The sequence below is a fragment of the Brassica napus genome, chromosome C2 (genome assembly GCF_020379485.1).
Source record: "Brassica napus cultivar Da-Ae chromosome C2, Da-Ae, whole genome shotgun sequence".
In the NCBI taxonomy this organism is placed as follows: domain Eukaryota; kingdom Viridiplantae; phylum Streptophyta; class Magnoliopsida; order Brassicales; family Brassicaceae; genus Brassica; species Brassica napus.
The window spans coordinates 3,238,785-3,260,971 of NC_063445.1; the positions used below are offsets into that span (position 1 = coordinate 3,238,785).

The following is a 22,187-nucleotide window of genomic DNA, read 5'->3' on the forward strand; positions in this document are numbered from 1 at the left end:
GTTGTAAGTGTGTGATTGCATCGCAGTGTATATATTCGATTTCGGTTTGTATATGTTGTCTTCAAAAAAAAAAAAAAAAAAAAAAAAAAAAAAAAAAAAAAAAAAAATAAAAATGATCGATCGATTACCACAAACATTTGCAAGTAATCGGTCCAAAAAAAAAAAAAAAAAAAAAGAGTTCATGTTTATATCTCATTCAGTATATTTGATTTAGACATTTTATTTTTATTTTATGTACTAGAGATGATGCTTTGTTTAAATTTGGGGTTAGAGTTTGAGATTTGTTGGGTTTTGATCATTTGAGACTTGAGCAGTTCGAAAACATGGTTATCAATATACTCGGTCTCTCCAGCGATTTTGCATAATGTTTTGCATTTTTTTTTTTTTATCGCTGATACCCACAAACACTTGAGCCTCACCTAATTAAACACTAAAACAGCCTCCCAAACACCGAGCCCGTTATACCTGATGGAGATATCTTTGGTGGAAAGGTCACGCCCTTTTTAATGAATGTAAAGAGTTGATTACTTGAAACTGAGACTTGCAGGTCTGAAATATGGAAAGGTTTGCGCGGTCTTGGTGGGGATTTGGAATGAATGCCTTGACAGTCTCTGATTTAAGTGGTTAGCGAAATCACAAGGTAAGGTCTACTGAGGGTTAGTGAGCTCCCAAATTTTAATCCTCTTTACTTGAGGACAAGCAAAGATTCAAGTCTGGGGGAGTTGATATTCCGTGTTTTTAACGGTTTTAAACTCGTTTTGGAGCAATTAAATGGTCGGTTTTAATTAATGTTTTGGTCTATTTGATGCGTTTTGGTGTTCTTAAGTGTAATATGCAGGTTACTAGATAGCTTGAAAGAAAAGAACGCATTCGGGATTTATTCAGAAGCAAGATGGACCGAACAATGGACCGAATGAAGTATTGATCGCACAGAGCACGAGATCGACCGATCCGGGCTACCTGGATCGACCGATCCCAGGCTTTCATACACGAGATCGACCGATCCAGGACATGTGGATCGACCGATCTAAGGCGCTACGGGCTCCACACGCACAAACGAGCTTTTCACTCCTTTTTACCCACTCCCCTCAATAATTCAGAAAAGAACTCGACCTTTGAGACTCAGAAAAGACCAGGGGCGACCAAGGAGGAGATTTACAAGTTCTAGAGAGAAGATTTGAGTGTTTTGTACTTGTTTTGGTGTGATTTGTGAAGATTTGTAAAGGAGTTCATCTCAAAACCATTTGGAGAAGATCTTCTGAACCTTTACTCTGTTTTAATACAATCTTATCATGTTTTCTTCATCAAAATCGTTTTGTTCTTGCTTAGTTATGTGTGAGTAGTCATCTAGTTGGGTTTAGGGGTTCTCATAGGGGATTTCTTGATGTTTTGATCCATAAAACGTGTGTAGACTAAGGGATTACGTTTTGGTTCTTCATCTAATGGATTTCTTACTGCTTGAACTGAATTGATCACTTAGTTCATGATTTCAGATTGTTTGATGCACCGAAAGTGATTGTTTGAACTTCCGAAAATACTTTAGATGAGCAAAGTGTCCTTAACCCTCGGAAGTTGATGTTATTGCGCTTTGTGAACATATTGAACCTGTTCTTAATGCTTGTTTAGAAATTGAAACTCAGCGGAAGTTAGTGTGGAGATTTCTATAACATAGAGAATTAGCGCTACGGAAGTAGGTTAATTCTAATATCGTGTTTGAGTTCTAGACGGTTCTTAATATATCCCTGTGTCTTCCATTAATTGTATCTTGATTAAAAAGAAATTCCTGAGAATTCCCAATGCCCAACGTTTGTTTTAAAATAGCTTTCAAATCGTTTAAATCATCTTTTTTTACATGCTTGTTTATCCTTTGTGACACTAGAGAAAATTAAGTAAAAACCATCAAAAATATATCTTGATTCGCTGTAGCTATTAACTTGTCTGCAACTCTACGTGTGATCATCGGTCCCTGTGGATTCGATCCCGTATTACTACTGCGTACTTTACTGTGCACTTGCAGTTAGATAATCGGGTTAAAACTCGAGACATCATTAGGATTCTAAAATCAGATTGCAAGTCTCATTTTAAAAAGTAGAGTAACTCCAGTCTTTTTTTTGACATCTAGAGTAACTCCAGTCTCAGATTTATTATTTTTTCATATGCAACTTCCATTGTAAAATAAATCAGATTGCAGGTCTCATTTTGATCTCCGTGTTGTCTCCTCCACATCTCCGTCATTTGGATCCATTTCGTTGGATTTTGATGGCACGGCTGCTTCTTCCGGTAGTTGTGTCCGGTGACGACAACAACGGTTGTTCTTCCTCAACCAAATAAAAGCCAATAGATGAAGAGTAGAGAGGAGAGAGCGATGGTGAAGTCTGTATTAGCATTAAACATAAACAAACGTTTTGGGTGAAATGAGATGACTGGAATGAAACAAAGGCTAATGGTTTCACGTGGGGCAATGGGTTTTTGGTTCCAAGAGGATTTGTATAACTCAATGATTTACAATGGTGAAAATACTCAGAAAATGTTTATTACTCATTAACCAACAAAATCACGCTTCTGGACAGTTATTTAATCTTTGAATATTAATCAATTATAAAAATATTGCCAAAAAATAAAAGTCAGTTATATAAAATACTATAAAAGTTTTGAGAGTATTAATATTGTTGTAAAACTTTATTAGACATGCACGTGTTGCAATGTTTTACCAGCAGGTGGACATAGAGTGTCAAATGCAATAAAAGTAACATTTTTGTATATATTAAATATATAATATACACCAATGGCGTCACTTTGACATTAGTATATTAATATCTTTAAAAAAAGGCATCACTTTGACTTTAGTATTTTAGTATATTTATATATACACCAATGGCATCACTTTTAATAAATCATTTATATACAACAATTGTTTGACCAAAGAAATCACACCAATTGCCACTTTGACATTAGTTAATATATTTTATCTAAAATCAAATTCGTATAATCTCATTTTTCATCTTCAATCTTTTTAATTTTTAACTATATCATTATATATATATATTAACAAATATTTATATATTATCATTTTAAAACATTTAATATATAATCATTTGTAAAATAATATTTAAAAGTAATATTGATTATTAAACCTAATACTTTTGAAGCGTTGCGTCACTTTAGAATTAGTATTTTCAATATTTTTTATAATACGGTATTTAGAATATTATTTTTTATCTTTAGTTTTTTAATTTATATCAATTAAAAATATAATTTTAATTTATTTTAAACATTTGATGTATAATCATTTTAAAATAATATTGAAAACTTAACATTTATTTTTCTCCCGCAATCTCGCGGAGGTTCCACATCCTAGTATTATCTAAAAGAAATGACAATGTGTTTTAAATTTCAGATTCTTCTGTCATGTATCAAACAGTTAATGAGAATGAAGAACCACAGTTAAGAAAATGTAGAAAAAGAAAAAAGAACTCTCAATCAGACGTGGATATACTTCTTTATAACAACCGATTATGTTTTTTTGTAGTTTAATGATGAAAATTATTATTAAAATATTTAAGAAAGATCTTACCAAATTCTCCTTTTAAATATCCATCAAAATCTTTGAATTCAACAAAACTCTCTAAATTCCACTACATTTTAAAATCCTCAAAACCTTCTCAAACCCCAACTCCAACAAGCCCCCTGTATATGAATAAATAGATTAAAAAGTGGGAGTCTAGAAGGGGTTGACCTTAACTACCACTCGTGTAGTTGTATTATTGTATCATGGTTCATGTATCATATAAGTTTGTCAACGCGGCGCAATTACACAATTGGATATACACCTCTTCAATAAAAGTCATATCGTTTTTGTCAAAGTTGAGGGACATCATGAATTTATTTATATCAAACTTATTCATACAGAAAAGAGCTTGATAGAACCATGGACTCTGATAATTGATCAACATTTTACTACTGGTCACTTGATAAAACCAAAGTATCAAAAACTGAAACTGGAAAACAATTATTACTTCTTAAAACATTTTTCATTATCTAAGATTAAAAAGCGAAACTACAAGCAACTAAGGCTATAAGATTAGTATCCTCTCCCACGACCTCTAGAGAATCCTCCACGCCCCCTGGGAGCACCTCTGAAGCTGGAGAATCCTCCACGACCCCTCGGAGCACCTCTGGTTGAGAATCCTCCACGGCCCCTAGGAGCACCTCTGCCTCTCCCACGACTTCCCGTAGATTGTCCCCTGAAAGAAGAAAAAAACATAACAAGACTCTTTTGTTAAAAGACTTGTACTAACAATTGAACCCTAAGAATTGGTGACTCAACAACAGAAAGATGCTTACTTTGGCTGTGGAAGGAATCTTGCTAGGGGCATTAGCTTAAGAGGGTTAATGTAGAACTTGTCCCCTTCGGTATATGAGGTAGCAACGATACCTTCCATCATCTTGATAGAAAACAGCTGAAGAAAGGAATCAATTGTTTAACTATTAGCAAGCAGACTAGTCGAAAGAAGAAGGCACACACACAGAGAGAGGAAAGAGGAGAATAAACACATACAGATTCATTAATGGGACCAAAGATCTCATCTACTTTCCCAATCTGAGTCTTGTTCTGTAGGTAGATTGGGGCATTAAAGTGAGGGATTTTCTCTTGGCAGAGCTTGGTCACAGCATCACCCTCACAAGCATGAACAAAGGTTGCAACTTCTGTTATAACCCAACGAAATAAACCTTGTCATTTCGAAAACTTCACAAAGTTTGTAACTTTTTAGCTTAACTACAAATTCAAAGATGAATCTAACAAAGGGATAAGACTAGTTCGTCAAAGGTGAGAACTTTTGTTAATAAAGACTTATGCTTGAGCTGTAAAGTGAGAGCGAAACCAAGAGAGGAGAGAAAACGAACCTACGACTTGGTCGGAAGGTCCTTCGTCACGCCAGCCACCACCACCACCACCAAAGCGGCCACCTCCACGATTACCGCCACCAAAACGGCCGCCACCATCTCTTCCTCCCCTTCCTCTGAAGCTCCCGCCGCCACGTGGTGGTCTCATCTTTTGGTTTAGTTACTTTCTACTGCGCTCTGCTCCTCGCTCAATAGGGTTTAAGGTTTTGATTGTAGAGGTGACTACTTGTTCACAATAATGATAAAAAAGGGTGACGACTAGGGTTTTGAGCAATCGCAAACCGGTTACAACTAAACCGGGAATTGAACCATGCATCGAACCAGACAGGTTAAAAGGCTTTTAACGAGTTGACATATTATGGTAGGCTTGCTTATAAACTAGGCCGCCTAAGCATGCAGATATTCGGGTGCGGTTCGAGTTTTTTCGGATTTGAGTTGTTCAGTCCTAAATATTTTGAGTACTTGGAAAATTTCAGTTCTGGGTCGAATCTGAAATTCGGGTAGACAAATTTTTATACATGTAAAAACCGCTATACTCAGATACAAATAGTTTTGGTTCGGTTTCAAGTTTTTGGATACTTTTCGTATTTTTAATGTTTTCGGTTATTTTTTTGTAATTTTAGGTTTTTAGGTACTTTCGGGTGTTTTCATATTTTCGGTCGGTTTCTTTGTAATTTCCGGATCTTTTGGATCTTTTAATATTTTTGGATTGGTTATTTTTATATTTTTTTTGTTAATAAAGACTTATGGATCTTTTGGATCTTTTGGATCTTTTGGATCTTTTATATTTTTTTTGGATCTTTTGGATCTTTTGGATCTTTTATATTTTTTTTTGTAATTTTAGGTTTTTAGGTACTTTCGGGTGTTTTCATATTTTCGGTCGGTTTCTTTGTAATTTCCGGATCTTTTGGATCTTTTAATATTTTTGGATTGGTTATTTTATAATTTTTGGATTTATTTTATAAATTTCTGGTACATTCGAGTCTATTTTACCTTATACCAAAATTTATACCCAAAATTTACTATAAATATGCAGTAGATATTAGGGTAAGAGTTATTAAAATTTGGGTCCAAATTATCATAATGAAATTTTGTAGGATAAAAAGACATTGTCTGTACCCGACTCGAACCAAATTTTTCGGGTCGGTTCCAACAAAAAGCTCATGCCTGTTGACTGTTGTAGACTACACAGATTTTTTGTTGTTGTTATAACCAAACTATTATTACATGTATGTATACTTGTGTTTATATAATACATATTGAACAGGATAGATTCAATAATTTGGGTTAAGTATCCCCATTATTAGCATGCAAATGTATCCAAATCCAAATCCAAACTCTGCATAGCCCATCAAGTATGCTTCTCTTATGTAGGTTTAAGTTTGGTTTTGCTTTTTCACCTTTCACTTATCAAACGTTTAAGAGAGAAAAACAGGAACAAGTCCAGAGACGCATTGAAAGGCAAATGATGACAATAAATAAGCACACATTTAATGGCTTAAAAAGCTCTCAAATCTTTCTATTACTAATTCCATCTTCTCTTTTCTTTCTTTTGTTACATACATATCAAGACGCATTCAACAATCAGGCTGCGTCTGGTTTTACCATTTTGATTGGTATTATAACTCCTCAAGCAGCTCCAATTGTCTTTGGCTTTCCAACAGAACATATGATGCTAACTGCGTATCAGCACACTGTCCTGCCATAGCATATTGATGCAATGTAGAGATTTTTCGCCCACTTGTCCTGAAAATAAAATACAACCAACAAAGCTCAGGTTCTAATTTCAGTATATGGAAACAAAACAATCCATCCAGAGTTTGTTCAAAATTTAGGAAACCCACCTTGACATGAGTACTTGGAAAGGCAGTAGTGCGAAGAGTCTCTTGAGTTTCATCATTCAGTTTACGCTTTGGTATGCTTAATATAAAAGCTGCTTGATCCGCAGTTGCAGCCATTGATGTTATTCTGTACCCACTCTCCCACCTCCTATGTATTCCATCGCTTGGGTACAAAAAATCAAGCTCCACCACCTTTCAACACAATTTATCATATCAGATTATTAAGGGAAACTAAAACACCAGACAACAAGACAAAAATATCAACACTTACCTGATCAGAGAAGCCAGAGTTCCTAGACATTATCACACCCCAGCGATTACCGGCAGTTGTCATAGACGTTACATGAAAATCTTCTTTCCATTTCTTATTTATCCACTTGTATGGAAATGAGTCGCTCACTTTGTATGACTGCTGACTATAAGAAGTTCCTTTTGACATAACAACTAACGAGCTCCCGTTATCTGAACCAGCTATCGAACTTATATAGTAGTTCTTGTCCCACTGTTCCATTATCCACTCCTGTGAAAAACATATAGTGAGTTAACTAATTTGCTACTAATCAGATTGATTCCTAATTGCTTCAACTGATTACCTTGTGCAGGAAGACGGTTGACAATTCATAGACTTGAGAAGTGAATCCAGTTCCAGCATCCATAATGAGGGCCCAGAGATTGGCTGATGATGCTACACAGCTAATCAAAAGACCATCTTCATTACCCTTCTGTACATGCGAGTCCAGCCTTGAGTCTCCCACATTGTAGTGATATCTACAAAGGCAAAAAATTTAGATTAAATCGTTAGAGAGGAACTTGACTTTAATGAATGCAAAAGTATTCACCTCTGTTTCATGGGACGACGAGAGTTATAGACTGAGATCCATTGAGTAGCAGGACTGCCTATTCTGATTTTCTTCTTCGGCTGTTCATCCTCTTCCAGATTAAGAAGCAATCTTCCTCGTTTTTGTCCAACCTATATATATGGCAAAAGAAGCACTCTCAGAAAATATTCATATACAAAGTGAAGAAAATAAACATATGAATTAGAAACAGGAAGTAACCTTAAGAGCCCCATCAATTCTAATAGGTCTAGATAAAGCAGATGGTTCAATTAGAGTATCAAAAATCGAAATCAGCTTGGCATAGTTAGGCTCCTCGTCAAACTTCATATTAGTAACTGCCTCTAGGAATAGCTTAAACGGTGGTGGACAAAAACAGCACATTAATTCAGGAGATGTTGACATCTTTTTCTTGGAAACAAGAAAGCTCTTGTTATCACCCTGCAGAAATAGCAAACAATGAATATACGTAACTAAGTACAGATGAAGAAGCTGTAAGGTCACTGAAAGGAAATGAAAAACAGACCTGGTAACCTTGCCATGGCAATCTTCCCTTCAGGAGAAAAATTAAAGTGTAAGCCAATGACTCCAGATCATCTCTCCGACTTCCAGTACGACCTAGATGTGCATTAACACTTGCATACCTTATTGTTCCCCTGTATGCAAAACATTATAAACATGTAAACAATAATGATTTAATTCATGTAAAGGGGAAAATAAAATAACAGTAATGACAATACCTGAACACATCAGGTCTTTGATCATATTCAACATGATGGCCTGAGTGCGAATCTTTCCATTTTGATGCTGAAAGAAAGAAAGATTATGTGAACACTAATACATAAGAGAAGAAACTAGTACATAATGATTAACGTTGTTCATAAAAGTATATTAATAAAAAAACTCACCTAGACCAAGATCAACAAGGTAGAGTTTCTTCTCATCTGCTGTTCCGGGTTGACCGAGTAAAAAGTTTTCAGGCTTCACATCTCCATGGACAAACCTAGTTTGATTTAAGAATATAACATGGCATAAAAATCAGCTCAATTAAGTCATATTAGCCAAGAAGAAAGAAAATAATTTCACTAACCCTTTCATATGAAATTTCTCAAGAATGGATATGGACTCAACTGCAATGCACGCTACCATGTTTGGAGACATCCTGCCACACGCCACGAACATGAGACATATGAAAAAAATCATGCAAAGAGAAGAACAATGGTGGTGTAAGGAGAAGAGTGCTTACGATTGCCCCGAAGAATTCCAAACATCCCAGAGGCTCGGGCCAAGCATGTCCATGACCTGAAAATATTTATTAAAACGTTCCTCAATACATGATAACACGGTCAAAACTCAAAGTAAGTTCAGAGATAAATACATACAAGAATGTAAAAATCTCCTTGACGACCCTTATGATGTACCGCAGGAACTCCATAGCAACCGTTGAGCGTACTTCACAACAAAAGGAGAGGAGAAACAGATGAGATAAAAAATAAGAGAAACTTGGCATGAAAATTAATAAAGATGTCTTACTTGTAAACTTGCCACTCGTAAGGTGGGCCAAAATTGCATCCTTTGCTATTCCGGTGCTCAAATTTCAGAGCCACCTGAGAAAGAAAAAACAATAATTTTTTTTGTACGATTTGACATCTTTTTTGTAAATCTTCAGTATGCTTCTTGACAACATTACCTCAATTGCATCTGCACCAATCCTATCGCTGCCACCACTCACTCTTCTACCAACAAAAACTTGACCAAAGCCTCCTTTACCGAGCTTCCTCTCAGTCTTGTAAACAGGAGAGTTTCCAACTTGTACCTAGACAACAAAAAACAAAATCAAAATCTTCCCTCATATGAAAAAAAAACTTGGTGAATTGAATGTCATGAGAGATTAGCATGAATTTTTTACCCTTTCAGGGACAGGAGCTGAGCTGGGATCTTCTTCCACACCCACTGCCTTATCCGGGCTACCACCTTCCATAGCGATACCCTTATCAGCAGCCACCGGTTCACCTACCACTGGACGAACCTCACAAGGCTCGGCCTCTAAATCTATTAGCCTGATGCCTCGGCCTCGACCTCTACCAGTTGGTCTTGGAGGTGCAGCGTCTTTGGCTAAAGCTGCGGTTCCCCTTCCTCTACCACCACCACCACCACCACCTCTTCTCCTTGTTGCAGCTTGAGGAGGAAGCTCAATATTCTCCGCCTGATCAATCACCTGAGGGTTAGGTTGTCTCAATCTACGTGCTCCACTTCTTAACTCTGGCATTCTTCACTCCATACAAAGAGTAAAAACAACTTTGTCTTTCAGTGAACCCCTTTACAAAACCTGCATCATAAAGAGATGTAGCAAAGGATAATAGTTTAGTTGACCAGAGGAAACAATTTTATTTGGCATTTCCTTCACAATCCACAAGAGAGGACACCAAAGCTATTGTGATAGCAGGTAACTACAATCAAACAGAGAAGCAATCAACATAAACAAGCAAATGTAAACCAAATCCAGACCATAAAGTTATCAGCTTTTGGCTCAAGGAGTATCAAAATCATCGTTTAATCGCTAAGAAACGCCATCAACGAGAGCCAATACATACAGAAGAATCTAAGAACATATTGATCAAAACACAAACCTCTGGTGATTCTCAGCATAACAAAGTAGTCATATTTATATTCAAAATCATCATCATCCAAAAGCTAGATCTTCCAGAAAACAACACAAGTAAGAGACTTTTAACGAAGAAAACAATCAAAAACACAACAACAACAACCACCACCAAATCAAAAACGAGATGTCAAAAACAGTTTACCAGATGAACGGCTTCGAAAAGGAAACGATGATCGGTTAAAAGGAACGAAAACTTTCAGATCTCTCCTTAGAAATATTTCAGAATGAGAAACGGAAGGTTAAAACTTTTTGTAGCTGTGAAGCACCCCCCAAAGAGAGAGAGAGAGAGATACAACTTTTTAGATAGATTTAGGTTTATTAATAATGAAGATTGAAGATGATAGGATGTGCAGATTTGGGAGGAGTTTTTTTTTTTTCTGTCTTGGATTGATCAACTTTTTACAAATAAAATTCTGGCATATATTTGGTGAAGATTTTTATTTTATTTTCTTCTATTTTCAAAAAAAAAACTTCATTTTGAATTAAAAAAGATATTTGTAGTCATTTTTAAATGTTAAATGGGTGTTATTATTGCTGTTTACTTCCGTTTGCTCATATGATTTTAAATTTATTAATATACTGATTCAACACGTTCGTATGTATGCAATGTGACTTTGTATCCAATAAAAAAGCACGTGTGAGGCCGTGTCTACCCACATACTCTTCAGCCTTTTTGCAAAATATAAAAAAAATGAATTTGACGGTTAGTGTAAAATGTCGTTTAAGCATATTTACAAATTTCTCATATTTTTTTTTCCAAGTTTATGATATATTATTTTGTAGAATTTACTAGTTTTTGATGTAAGTAATAGAAAAAAAAAGTAAAAAAGAGTTAATGTCCTTTCGCTTTCAAGGTTCAACCAAACATTCCATAAAGCACTTCAGTGAGAAGGCATATCAACCGTGAAGAAGCAAAGACCAATACTGATTATATATTTTGGACTGCATCTCATTAGTTGTTAAGAGTCTTCAACAAAAAGTTCTCAAACTTTGAATCGGAAAAGTAATTAGTTTTTTGAAAAGAAAAGTGTAAAAATTGACTTAGGAAATAGCATTTGCGGAAGAGCCTATTTACATATAACCTCTCTTTTTTTTCCTATACGAACTTCAAGGTAACTATATTCCAATGTGAACTCGTTTTTGATCCTTTGACATCTACACAGAAACAATACCATTTATCATCTTCGGCAGTACAAAGAAAAAGACAAGAATCAAATCATTACCATCCTCCTTCTTGACACTCGTCTTTGGGGGTTTTGGAAATCAAAGTAAACATAGGCTCCTTGTTCATACTCATCAGTTGCAATCTTTGGCTCTTTATGTCTCTGAAACCAAGTGTTGAACTTTCTGTGGTATCTCCATGACTGTTTCTTCAGCTCTTTTGCAGCTAGATACTGCTGATATGAGTTCTAAGTTCTAACCATACCCCAGAAAAAAAACAAAGAATAAAAGAGCAGCACTAAACCGATAAAATAAATTATGGAGCGTTGAGTCTTTGGTTACCTGCTGATGATAAAATGCAAAGAACAAAGTATCGGTTCCATAAGCATCATTACTCCGTGTCTCCATTATAGACCAGATTCACTATTAAACTGCATATGTGAAGTTTAAGTGAAGGAATGACAAAGAAAAAACACTCAACAACACCAACAAATACATAATAATTTAAAATTTTCGTTCAAAGATATCTGAGAATGAAAGCGTATATCAAGGAGATACTAACGGGTAATAAAATGTGAGTACAGATAAGGCTTACCGAGGTATCAAATACACCTTTAGGAAGTCGATATATTGCTATATTATATTAATTCATTAAGGTTTTGTTTTATTTATTTAATGATAGTCACTATTTATTTGAGCTATATTCTGTTCTAGAATATCGAAAATATGATGAATTCTAAATAGATAAGTAAAAATATGAATAGAATAGTTAATTAATACGATCTACTAGTTTAGTGAATTTGTATACACTATTTTAGTTGAGCCCGCTTAGCTCAGAGGTTAGAGCATCGCATTTGTAATGCGATGGTCATCGGTTCGATTCCGATAGCCGGCTTTTACATAGTTTTTCATTTTTTTACATGATTTTTAATGTACTTAAAAAAAAAAGATTGAAAAGACTTCTTTCACCTTTTTCCAAGAGTTACCACGCCATTTATATTATGTCATATAAACTTCCATATAGGAATATATATTGGGGTAAAGTAAAAGGGTTAGATCTTGGCAAAATAAATGAAGAAAATAAAGGAAATTTTTTGTGATTTATTGATTTATATATATTGTATATACAATAAAATGCAAAGAACAAAGTATCGGTTCCATAAGCATCATTACTCCGTGTCTCCATTATAGACCAGATTCACTATTAAACTGCATATGTGAAGTTTAAGTGAAGGAATGACAAAGAAAAAATACTCAACAACACCAACAAAGACATAATAATTTAAAATTTTCGTTCAAAGGTATCTGAGAATGAAAGCGTATATCAAGGAGATACTAACGAGTAATAAAATGTGAGTACAGATAAAGCTTACCGAGGTATCAAATAGACCTTTAGGATCATCCTCATTTGTAATAGCCTTTGAAGCTGCAATGGATGTTGAATCATCAGGAGCTGATCATCATTTCTAACATGATCTACATCTGTACACACATCAAGAACAGAGTCTCTTACTTCGCTATTATTTCCCATTTACACTTTCACAAGTCGAAACCAAAAAGAGCGCCCAACCTACGATTTAATTAACTCCAAAATTTGCAGAACTCTATCGCAAAGTGTTTAGCTTCACAAAAAAATGATTATAGTCGAATAATGTAAATCCTAGATCGTTTTTACGATTATAATCGAATAATATGCATCTCAGATTGTATTTTTACCACAGACGTTAGTTGTTAAACACAGAAACTGTCCACAATGACACCCTAAACCACTGAGGTGTCCTAAACGGTGTTTTTTTTTACCAGTAACATAAGGCTGCTGACCCAATTGTTGAGTCATGGCATTTGATTGCTGCTGCAAGGAGGCCAGAACTCATGACATTAAAACCTGGTGCTTGAATTCCCAAGCTACCCTGAGGAGAGATGGCAGAGCTCTGCGAGACAGACTAGAATATAGAAAATATAATATCTTATTATGATGGAATGTTTTGGGTACTATTAATTAATCATGTGATTATTCCATAATTTTTTTAACAATCGTTCCCAAGACCTTGTAAGTACACAACATTCAAACAGAATAAAATATGGTACCTGCTCTAAGAGAGGGTTTTGCTGCTGTGAAGAAAACTGCTTCTCGTTTCCTCCAGATAGAGAAGGCGTGCCTTAGAGGTTTCCATGACCTTGCTCTACTTGCTGCAACCGCTGTAAAAATTTCTCTCTTTGATCTGGTGCTAAATGAGTTCTTCCACAGACCTAAAAGCCAAAAAACTGAACGTATTTCATATAAAAAGACAAGATAGTAGAGCCTAACAAACCACAAATAAACATTAACCAAAGTCATCGGATACAAAGCCCTAGGAAAACACCTCACAGAGACCTTACATTAGAGTGTAAACCCTATTCTACACAGAGTTACACATAAAAGTACCCTGATGTTTTTTTCTGAAGTATATTCCAGAATAGGCGAAAAGCTAACAAGTAAAGCCACTATATTGCTCATACTACCAACTTAAATATAGTACAAAAGTCCCGCAACTCACCGTTTCATTCTGACTCTGGAAAGGACTCCCAGGCCTCCACTGCGAACCAGATACAACAGACGGTGAAAAGGCTCTACCGATACTAGCCGCAACTTCACTAGGGTTGATATCAGAGGTAGTTCCATCATTAACCTTCGCAGTTGGTGGCAACACCATTTTGCTCAGTGGAGAAGTTAGAGGTTGAACGTTGCTCTCAACTCCCATTATATTTCTCTTTGCAACTTCAGCTGCTGAAGTAGCACTAAAGCGAGCTCCATTAGTTGGAACTGGAGACGAAGGCTGGCTTGGTTGGGGCTGTTGGGGATGCTAACTCTACCAATGCCCCTCAAGGGAGCATCCGCAACAGATGAAGGTGGTTTAGGGGAAGGCAAGGCTGTTTCATCTTCTTCCTTGGCAGACACTGGAGACAAACTTCCCATACTTTCTGTGGAAGTTTGAGCAGGAACTGAAGTTGATAAGGGAACTGGCGCGTTTAAAACATTACTGACGGGAACATTCAAACTTGGACGTCCTCCAACGGGTGTTGATGGTGCTGAGTGAAGGCTTGCACCATTCTTTTGAGGAGGTGTTTTTGGTGGTGTCTCAGAATTGCTCTCCGGTAAAGTCGTATCCTCTGTCTTCTCTTGAGAAGTACTCTGATGATGTGTTGGCAAACTTATGCTCTGAAACAAAGCCAAAATTACGAATATTAACCAAAAATTCCTTCAACAAAGGGATATAGGATAATAGGAATACCTACCCGAACTTGAGATGCTGACGCTGCCACAGAACTCTTCATGCTCAATGGAGTACCCTGACAAATTTAAGTCATGTTAATGCTAATCTAACGCTAAATTTCCTGAAGTTTCACCTTTCAAAAAGATTCCTGAATTTTGTGACAGACACAGCACAAGAAATGAGTGGCGAATCAGCTACAGCAATGATTTAAGTTAATCCATAAGGACCGGACCTCATACCAACCATAATTAGCCTGGGAGTTTCAAAAATTCGAGAATCAATAATCAAGCATGAAGGCGCCAAAGAAACTAACCACATTGTTCAACCAGTCTCTTGTGTCTCTGACTTTGCTTTCTCTTTTGGATCCTATTGAACACAAAGCAGACACAATCAGGAAACTGGCTACTAAACAGAGGTCTAAGTACTATGTAAATCGACCCAAACGTGGAGAAATGCTTACAGTTTTAGGTTGCTGACCCAGTGACAGTCCTTCCTTAGAGAAGGCTTTTGTCTTGGTCTCTTTCTCACAGATCTTAAACCTCTCCATTTCTCAGAGTCAACCAGGGATTGCTCATATGATGCACTGATCTAAACCAAATGACAGACAATCTGCTCAGTGGAGTGTACAACAAATAGGTAATAAGATTCCTTCACAACAGAACTACAAAGCAGGTATATAATGATAATAACAGAGATGGCGCTACTCATTTCAGCTATATGAAACCAAATAAAACTAGCTAGAGAGCAACTAAGAGTATGACAAGCAAAACCACCGCCCCAAACGAATAAAAATCAGTTTTTTCTTCAATTTGCTAGGAAAGCTTTAGTTATACGATGTTAAGATGACAGATTAAAACTAAACACAGCCATAGATTGGTTGGCAGGTGCGCTGCAGGGGAGCCAGGGAGGCCCCTCGTTAGTCATCAAATTAAGAGAAAGAAGAGGACTGAGACTGACTATTTTTTTAATCTTTGATCTCAGCAGGCTGAATCCAAGTCTTGATCTGGTCCCTATACCGCTGCAGCTTCTTGATCTCCTTCTTCAAATCCGGCTCAAACTTTTCCTTTTGGTTAACATTATCCCTATCATATACCTGAAACCCACCAAAAAAGCTCGAGTTTGTTTGTTTGTCCTCTGCCCAAGTAAAAAAACTTTTACTGCTTCGAAAAAGAAACATTCTTCTCATATTCCACTGCATAAACAACAAACACGGAGCTCCATATTGAGTTTTTCCACTGGCAAAAAAACCACTCACAAATCAAACAAAAATTAAACTTGCAAATTCTTCCTTTGGTTTAACGCACACAGATCATCTCACAACACTGCTTCAGTAAACCCAATTCTACATTAATGTGGATGAAAGGCTACACCTTTGAATCCGAAGCTTATGTACTATAAGATTCTCCATATCACTGAAAACAAATAAATCATAAGGAATCATTGTGGGGGATGCTACCTTCTTCAGCACCCGATCTATCTCTCCTTGTAATTTGCGACTCGCTCCAACCAGAGAAGAGACTCCGATAATTTTTTTTTTTAGCTCGGAAGGTTTCGCTGACAGTGTCTGGGTTTCTTGCTCTGAATTAATTAGTGAATGATAGAAAGAAAAGGGTTTTCACTTTCACAGGAAGAAAACGATGATGATGTGTAAGCGATCGATGAATTGATTGGTTCGTTGTGGGATGGGTATTGTAATAGAATCAGAACGAGTTCGACACTGATGGCCCAATATTAAAGTTTACTGAATTCAATTATTAATGATTTAGATTAAAATAGACAATATTTTTTGTAATATCTATATATATATAAAAAAATGTTTGTCTCCCTCCTCTGAAAACACCTTAGAACATGTTCATTCAGGGCTCTTAAGTATGGCTCTTAGGCTAATAAGTAATTAAAATAAATGAAAAATGGTAATTAATTTAGGAGTCGGGTCTTAATTAAACGTTTCAAGACACGCTTCTTTGTGGACGCGTGTTGATAGGGCATTGGAGATGTGATTTTGGTCGGTGAAGAAAACTTCAACCCGACGAAGGATGTGTTCTCTCTTCCCCGAAGTCGACGATGACCACACTACCATACGCCGACGTCGATTGCAACCTCAGAGCTTTAACCGGCCGCGCCGAGGGTTTCGGCCGCTTCGCCGCCGGTGGTCTCCACGGCGATCTCTGCGTCGTCACCTCTCTCGTAGGTTTGACCGACAATCGTTGAACATATCTAGTCTATTGATTGTGTGATGATGGACCTGGATCTCTCCTCGAAGGAGGTAGGAGGAAAGAGCCGTTATGGATTCTCTAATCCTCTCTGTCTTGGCGCGCTCTCTCTCTCTCTGTCTCTCCATAGTTCCGTAAAACTTCTTACTTTCACAGTTTGTGTCTGTGCGATAATGGCCATGTCTGAGCTTTCAACCCCCAAAACGACGTCGCCTTTCCTCCGCTCTTCGTCTCAGCTTCGCCTCTCCTCCAAGTTGCATCTTTCAAACCAGTTTCGCCATCTTCTTCTTCCTCCACCTCTCCACACAACTTCCATCTCCAAATCTCTTGCTCTGTTTTCTCAGAAGTAAGTCTCTTTACACTCTTCAAATAAAGTTTCAACCTTTATCTGATCATATGCTTGTTTTGAATTTATGTTAAAAGTAGCCAAGCACCTGTCGCGGTTCAAGAAAATGGGTCGATGAAGACGAAGAAAGAGTGTTATGGAGTGTTCTGCCTCACCTATGACCTCAAAGCTGTAATCTTTACTTTCTCTCTGTTTCAGTTGTAAAGTTTCAACCTTTAAAACTCTTTGTTCTTTGATTTTGAGTTACCAAACGTGTGTGTTTACAAGAGGAGGAGACTTAATCATGGAAGAAGATGATCAATATCGCAGTCTCAGGTGCTGCAGGCATGATTTCAAACCACCTTCTCTTCAAAGTAAGTCCTTCCTTTAGATTTGATTACTTTACTTACCAATCATTTGATCTTATCTTATTGTTTTCCTTGTGTAGCTTGCTTCAGGTTCAGTGTTAGGACCAAACCAGCCCATTGCTTTGAAACTTCTTGGATCAGAGAGATCAATCCAAGCCCTCGAAGGTGTTGCAATGGAGCTGGAGGATTCCTTGTTCCCCTTGTTGAGAGAAGTTGATATAGGAACATATCCATATGAAGTGTTTCAAGATGTGGACTGGGCTCTTCTGATTGGTGCAAAGCCTCGAGGACCTGGAATGGAACGTGCTGCTTTGTTCTGACCAAATATAACGTATACATATTTCGCCTTGACGAGAGTCTATTATAGTCTCGTTTGAGTAACTTCTACTGTCCTCTCTCTGTATATGCTTTTTTTTAAGAACCCTTAATTGGGTTCTACCATTGGAGCACTCAAAATCATTGTTTCTTAACAAAAGTTCTTAACTTAAGTTTATTACTTAAATATTTACTAAGAACCCAATTTGAGGTTCCCCCATTGAACATGCTCTTAGCGCCACGTCATTAAGTCGAGTGTTCTGGTCTCGACACGTGTCCGTCAACTCCAAAGTACTGTGTTTCAATTAATGGGATAAGTTTAATTTGGGCTTGCTAAAAAACAAAGAAGTTTGATTTAGGAAGGGTCATACAGCAAAACTATTATTTTTAAAGTTGGTCTGCACGAAAAACATTATTTGACTTAGGTTATGACATGTTTCTTCTTCCTCCCACTGAAAAAAAACTGCGGCGTTACTGTTCTCTGTTAGATTTATTAAATACAATTAATGTTTTCATTAATATCACTGACCCATTCATCCAAGACATCTCATTCCATACATCTCCTATCTAAAATTGTTGTGGATTTACACCTATAAATAAGTGAGTTCAATTCAGTGAAGATCATCACTTTTTCCTTCTAAATTATTCAGTAGATTTCTACAGTCTTTTTTCGATTGTCGGCAACAGATTATTCTGTGTTGATAGCTACTTGATTATGAAACAAATGTTGCTGTAGATTTGCTTGATAATCAGTTAGAGTCAGTTTTCCAGTGATTTATTCCCACCAGATAACCAGTCTCCGATCTAATCGAGAAATATTTCGAGACTTTGTTCTAAATTCTCTCGTGTCTTGCGATTCATAGACTCTACTATCAGCAATAAAATCTCAGGTCTTCGGGATTCTAATCCTAATATCTCCTCTTAGTTGATGCAAGTTTGGTACTTTACCTCCTGATGCTTCCTGGTTTGCCAATTTAGCAGATGATTTCTTTCGTGCACTCCGTCTCTCGGATCTTCGTCAATCTTCGACAAAACCAAAGTCTGCATGTATTTTCCAGAATTGACTTTTCCTCTACTTGATTGGGTTTTGATGGGCCTCTTTGTGATTCTATCCAATGGGATACTAACATGGGCAACTGGTTTCATTGATATAAAACTCTGGGCTATTATAATACTAGGATTTTTATTTGAAGTCTCAATCGAATCTGCCCCACTGGGGATGTAATATTTTACACTTCTTTGTTTTAATTGAATATCAGCTCTCAAATAAATAAAAAAACTGAAGAGATAAAGACGCATTTGATTTTTCTCAAGGCATTTCTTTTAAGATGATGGTGACGAAAATATATATTAAAAAAATAGAGTAAATAGCTTCTTTACGACTGTCCGATCATATATTTTTGTTAACTTTATTGAATAGAGTTATTTAGTAATGTTAAATCAAAGCCCGATTCAAAGAAATACAAATACAAAGTAGTAAATGCCAGTTTTGTAATTTGCAATTTCTTTTATTAATAAACATTATTTCTTTTGAACAATAGTTTTTTTTTACTGAAGCGAGCAATAGTTTCCTATTAAGTTCTGTATTTATTACGAAAAAATTAAATAATGCATTTTCATTTAATCTATACACTGTATACTGTCTGTAAATGTTTTGAAAATCTTCGTGAAAAAAAAAACTTAATTTTGATCCATTAATTTATCTTAAAAAACATCAGTATTCATTTAACTTTTAGTAAATCCTTAAAACCCTAAAAATAAGAGAAAATAACAAAAACATGCCACTTGGGTTTCAATTCAAATAGCACCAGACTTTCACGTGCAAGTGAGATAGTTTCCGTCTCTTACTTTTTTCTTACCTCTTCCAATAAAACACAAATATTTTTTTTTTTAAACACAACTTTAGTAAGTAAACTATTTTTTTGTGTTCCAAACAAAAAAAAAACTATTAGCGCCAAACTTATGAGTTTATATGGTCCTAAACAGGTTGTTGCCCTTTAAGAATAAGAGAACAAACGGTCTCCGGCAATCTTTATGTGAGCTTCCAAGTAGGGCTGTTAAATATTTCTTATAAATCACTGGAAGAATATGAAACTTAGGGCTGAGACTTAAATTGCATGTTAATTTTGAACTCAAGTGGTTTTCTAAATAAAGTTAAAAATTTCATGCCTCCGAGTTAATACTTACAGTGCTAAAAACATTCCAAAAAAGTTCAAAATCGTCTACCTATCATACCACCACTAAAAACTCACTATTAATTTTGCAGGGCCACATACGAAAACCAAAAAGAATTGTCATATTAACTCAAACAACATTTAAAAGACAAAATATAAAGATCAGTTCACGGACTCAAGCTTCTTACTTTAAAAGGGCCAAACACTAAAATTGAGATATAACAAATAAATTATTTAGATGTTAATATATAATAAATCACTGACATTAACTAAATGTGATTTTTTTAAATAATTTAATAAAAAAAATTCAACTGAAAATGATATAATAACCCAATCATAGTAATATCATAGAAGCAAAAAGTCAAACAAAAATTATTTACAAATTAACTAACCAATAACTTAAATTAATAAAATAGTATATCTTATACATTTTGCAAATGTGAACCTAAAACACAAATTATATAAAAAATAATAACATAGATCACAAGTAAAGTATATCCCGTCCGACCCTAGTTAACTATGTAATCAAATACTTAAAGTTCAAATTTTTTGACGTATTAAAGATATGTCAGTGTCATATTAAAGTATATATAGTACAAATAAAATTTAAAAATTTGATGTTAAAAAATAAATAGATCAATAAAATATAGGCAAATCTTCCTAAAAGACATGTTTTTTACCAAAACAACATACAAATATAAAGAGGAAAAGACAGAGAAAAATGTTTCATTAGACGCAAATAACAACTATTTTCTTATTCTTTAAATACATAAATATCAATAATTATTTAAATAAATAATAATAAATATATATATGTTCAACAAAAATTATTCGATATGCTTTTTCAGTTTTTTCAAACTCTTTTTCGATTAGATAGTTTTAAACCACTTACTTTACGCAAACCGCAATTATCTCACAATATGCATTTATCTCATACAAACCTCACTTATATCATACCACAACCACAATATTTAATCCTAATCCTGAAAACAAAAGTGAAAATGAAATGTGTTGTTGTAGGGCTGAGATTTTTAACCGAACCGAAAAATTTGGTTTTCGGTTAGCTTGATTAGTTTGATTCGGTAACAAAAAAAAAATTAATTTTCAGTTTGGTAGTCGATTTGTTCGGTTTTCTATAAAATTTGATTTTCAGTTCGGTAATCATTTTTCAAACATTACCAATATTACCTGATATGTTGAACCGAACTAATCAAAATCCAAATCGAATTAACCGAAATAACTAAACTAACCAAAATTTAAACTCAAAATTTTAAAATTTATTTAATTTAAATTTAAAATTTATTTAATTTAAACCAAAAATTTAACCGAACTAACCGCAAAACCAAAAATTTCGGTAAAAATTTTTGAAACCGAATTACCCGAGAACCAAACCGAACTACACCGAATATTTTTTCGGTTCAATTCGGCGAAATTTTACGGGACCAAACTATCCCAAAACCAAACTAGCCGAACCCGTGGGCCTATGTTGTTGTGTGGAGTGATTGTTTTCTTAACATCGAAATCGTACAAATATATGAAATTATATTCGAATTAGTGATATAACAAATCAGCTGTAAAATACAACCTTGTGAGAAACTGCAACAAGTGTGTAGAAAATCGGATCTACGAATATAACCGCTTTGGACCGGTTAAGAAAATAACATTTCTAAATGGTACGAGGTTTGGATCGTGCAAGGAAGGCGAAGCTGTGGAGGTAGAAAGCCATTGGCTAATGCATGACTGCATGTGACCGTCAAATCTCTTTGTCCAACAAATTACGCTTTTTAGTTATATTATTTTGATTGAGTAGGATGTATTATTAGTGTTGTCGCATCACTAGTTGATTTAATTAATATGTTATATATTCGTGATATAAAGAAATTACGTGTTTGATCAAAAAAGAAAATACAGAAATTTTTACGTTAGTCACCAATATTTTTCTTTGTAGTAATATCGTATGTACATAAATCCAGTTTCATATGTGAAAGGTTGAATATTAGGTTAAAGAAAATATTCATGTTTTGTAGAAAGTCACACTTGGTTTCCATCGTTTTGAATTTAGGTGATGACAGAAAATAGAACTAATACAAAATTTTAAAACACAATCATCAAGCAAATTCGAAAAAGGGA

At 35.4% G+C, this 22,187-nt stretch overlaps 2 protein-coding genes, 1 long non-coding RNA gene, 1 other non-coding gene and 1 pseudogene across 4 annotated transcripts; 2 read left to right on the forward strand and 3 right to left on the reverse strand.

Moving 5' to 3' along the window:
- Window positions 1–3,917: 3,917 nt before the first annotated feature.
- Window positions 3,918–5,150, reverse strand: LOC106432496 (putative H/ACA ribonucleoprotein complex subunit 1-like protein 1). Its single transcript, XM_013873334.3, has 4 exons — window positions 4,906–5,150; window positions 4,559–4,707; window positions 4,345–4,460; window positions 3,918–4,244 (listed from the first exon to the last, which is right to left on the reverse strand). The coding sequence occupies exons 1-4, from the start codon at window positions 5,051–5,053 to the stop codon at window positions 4,082–4,084; spliced, it is 576 nt and encodes a 191-aa protein (XP_013728788.2). The 5' UTR covers window positions 5,054–5,150; the 3' UTR covers window positions 3,918–4,081.
- Window positions 5,151–6,335: 1,185 nt separating this feature from the next.
- LOC106380795 (casein kinase 1-like protein HD16) lies at window positions 6,336–10,644 on the reverse strand. Its single transcript, XM_048746439.1, has 16 exons — window positions 10,390–10,644; window positions 9,492–9,911; window positions 9,273–9,398; window positions 9,116–9,189; window positions 8,965–9,034; window positions 8,829–8,884; window positions 8,673–8,744; window positions 8,491–8,585; window positions 8,323–8,389; window positions 8,109–8,238; window positions 7,805–8,023; window positions 7,586–7,716; window positions 7,340–7,514; window positions 7,018–7,266; window positions 6,750–6,938; window positions 6,336–6,651 (listed from the first exon to the last, which is right to left on the reverse strand). The coding sequence occupies exons 2-16, from the start codon at window positions 9,849–9,851 to the stop codon at window positions 6,592–6,594; spliced, it is 2,073 nt and encodes a 690-aa protein (XP_048602396.1). The 5' UTR covers window positions 9,852–9,911; window positions 10,390–10,644; the 3' UTR covers window positions 6,336–6,591.
- A 507-nt stretch (window positions 10,645–11,151) lies between these two features.
- Window positions 11,152–15,209, reverse strand: LOC106377800 (annotated as a pseudogene).
- On the forward strand, window positions 12,231–12,303 carry TRNAT-UGU. Its single transcript has one exon. It is a non-coding gene; the product is annotated as a tRNA-Thr (tRNA).
- Window positions 15,210–16,590: 1,381 nt separating the features above from the next.
- Window positions 16,591–17,903, forward strand: LOC125581297. Its single transcript, XR_007318965.1, has 4 exons — window positions 16,591–17,221; window positions 17,299–17,392; window positions 17,489–17,574; window positions 17,649–17,903. It is a non-coding gene; the product is annotated as an uncharacterized LOC125581297 (long non-coding RNA).
- The last annotated feature ends 4,284 nt before the right edge of the window (window positions 17,904–22,187 follow it).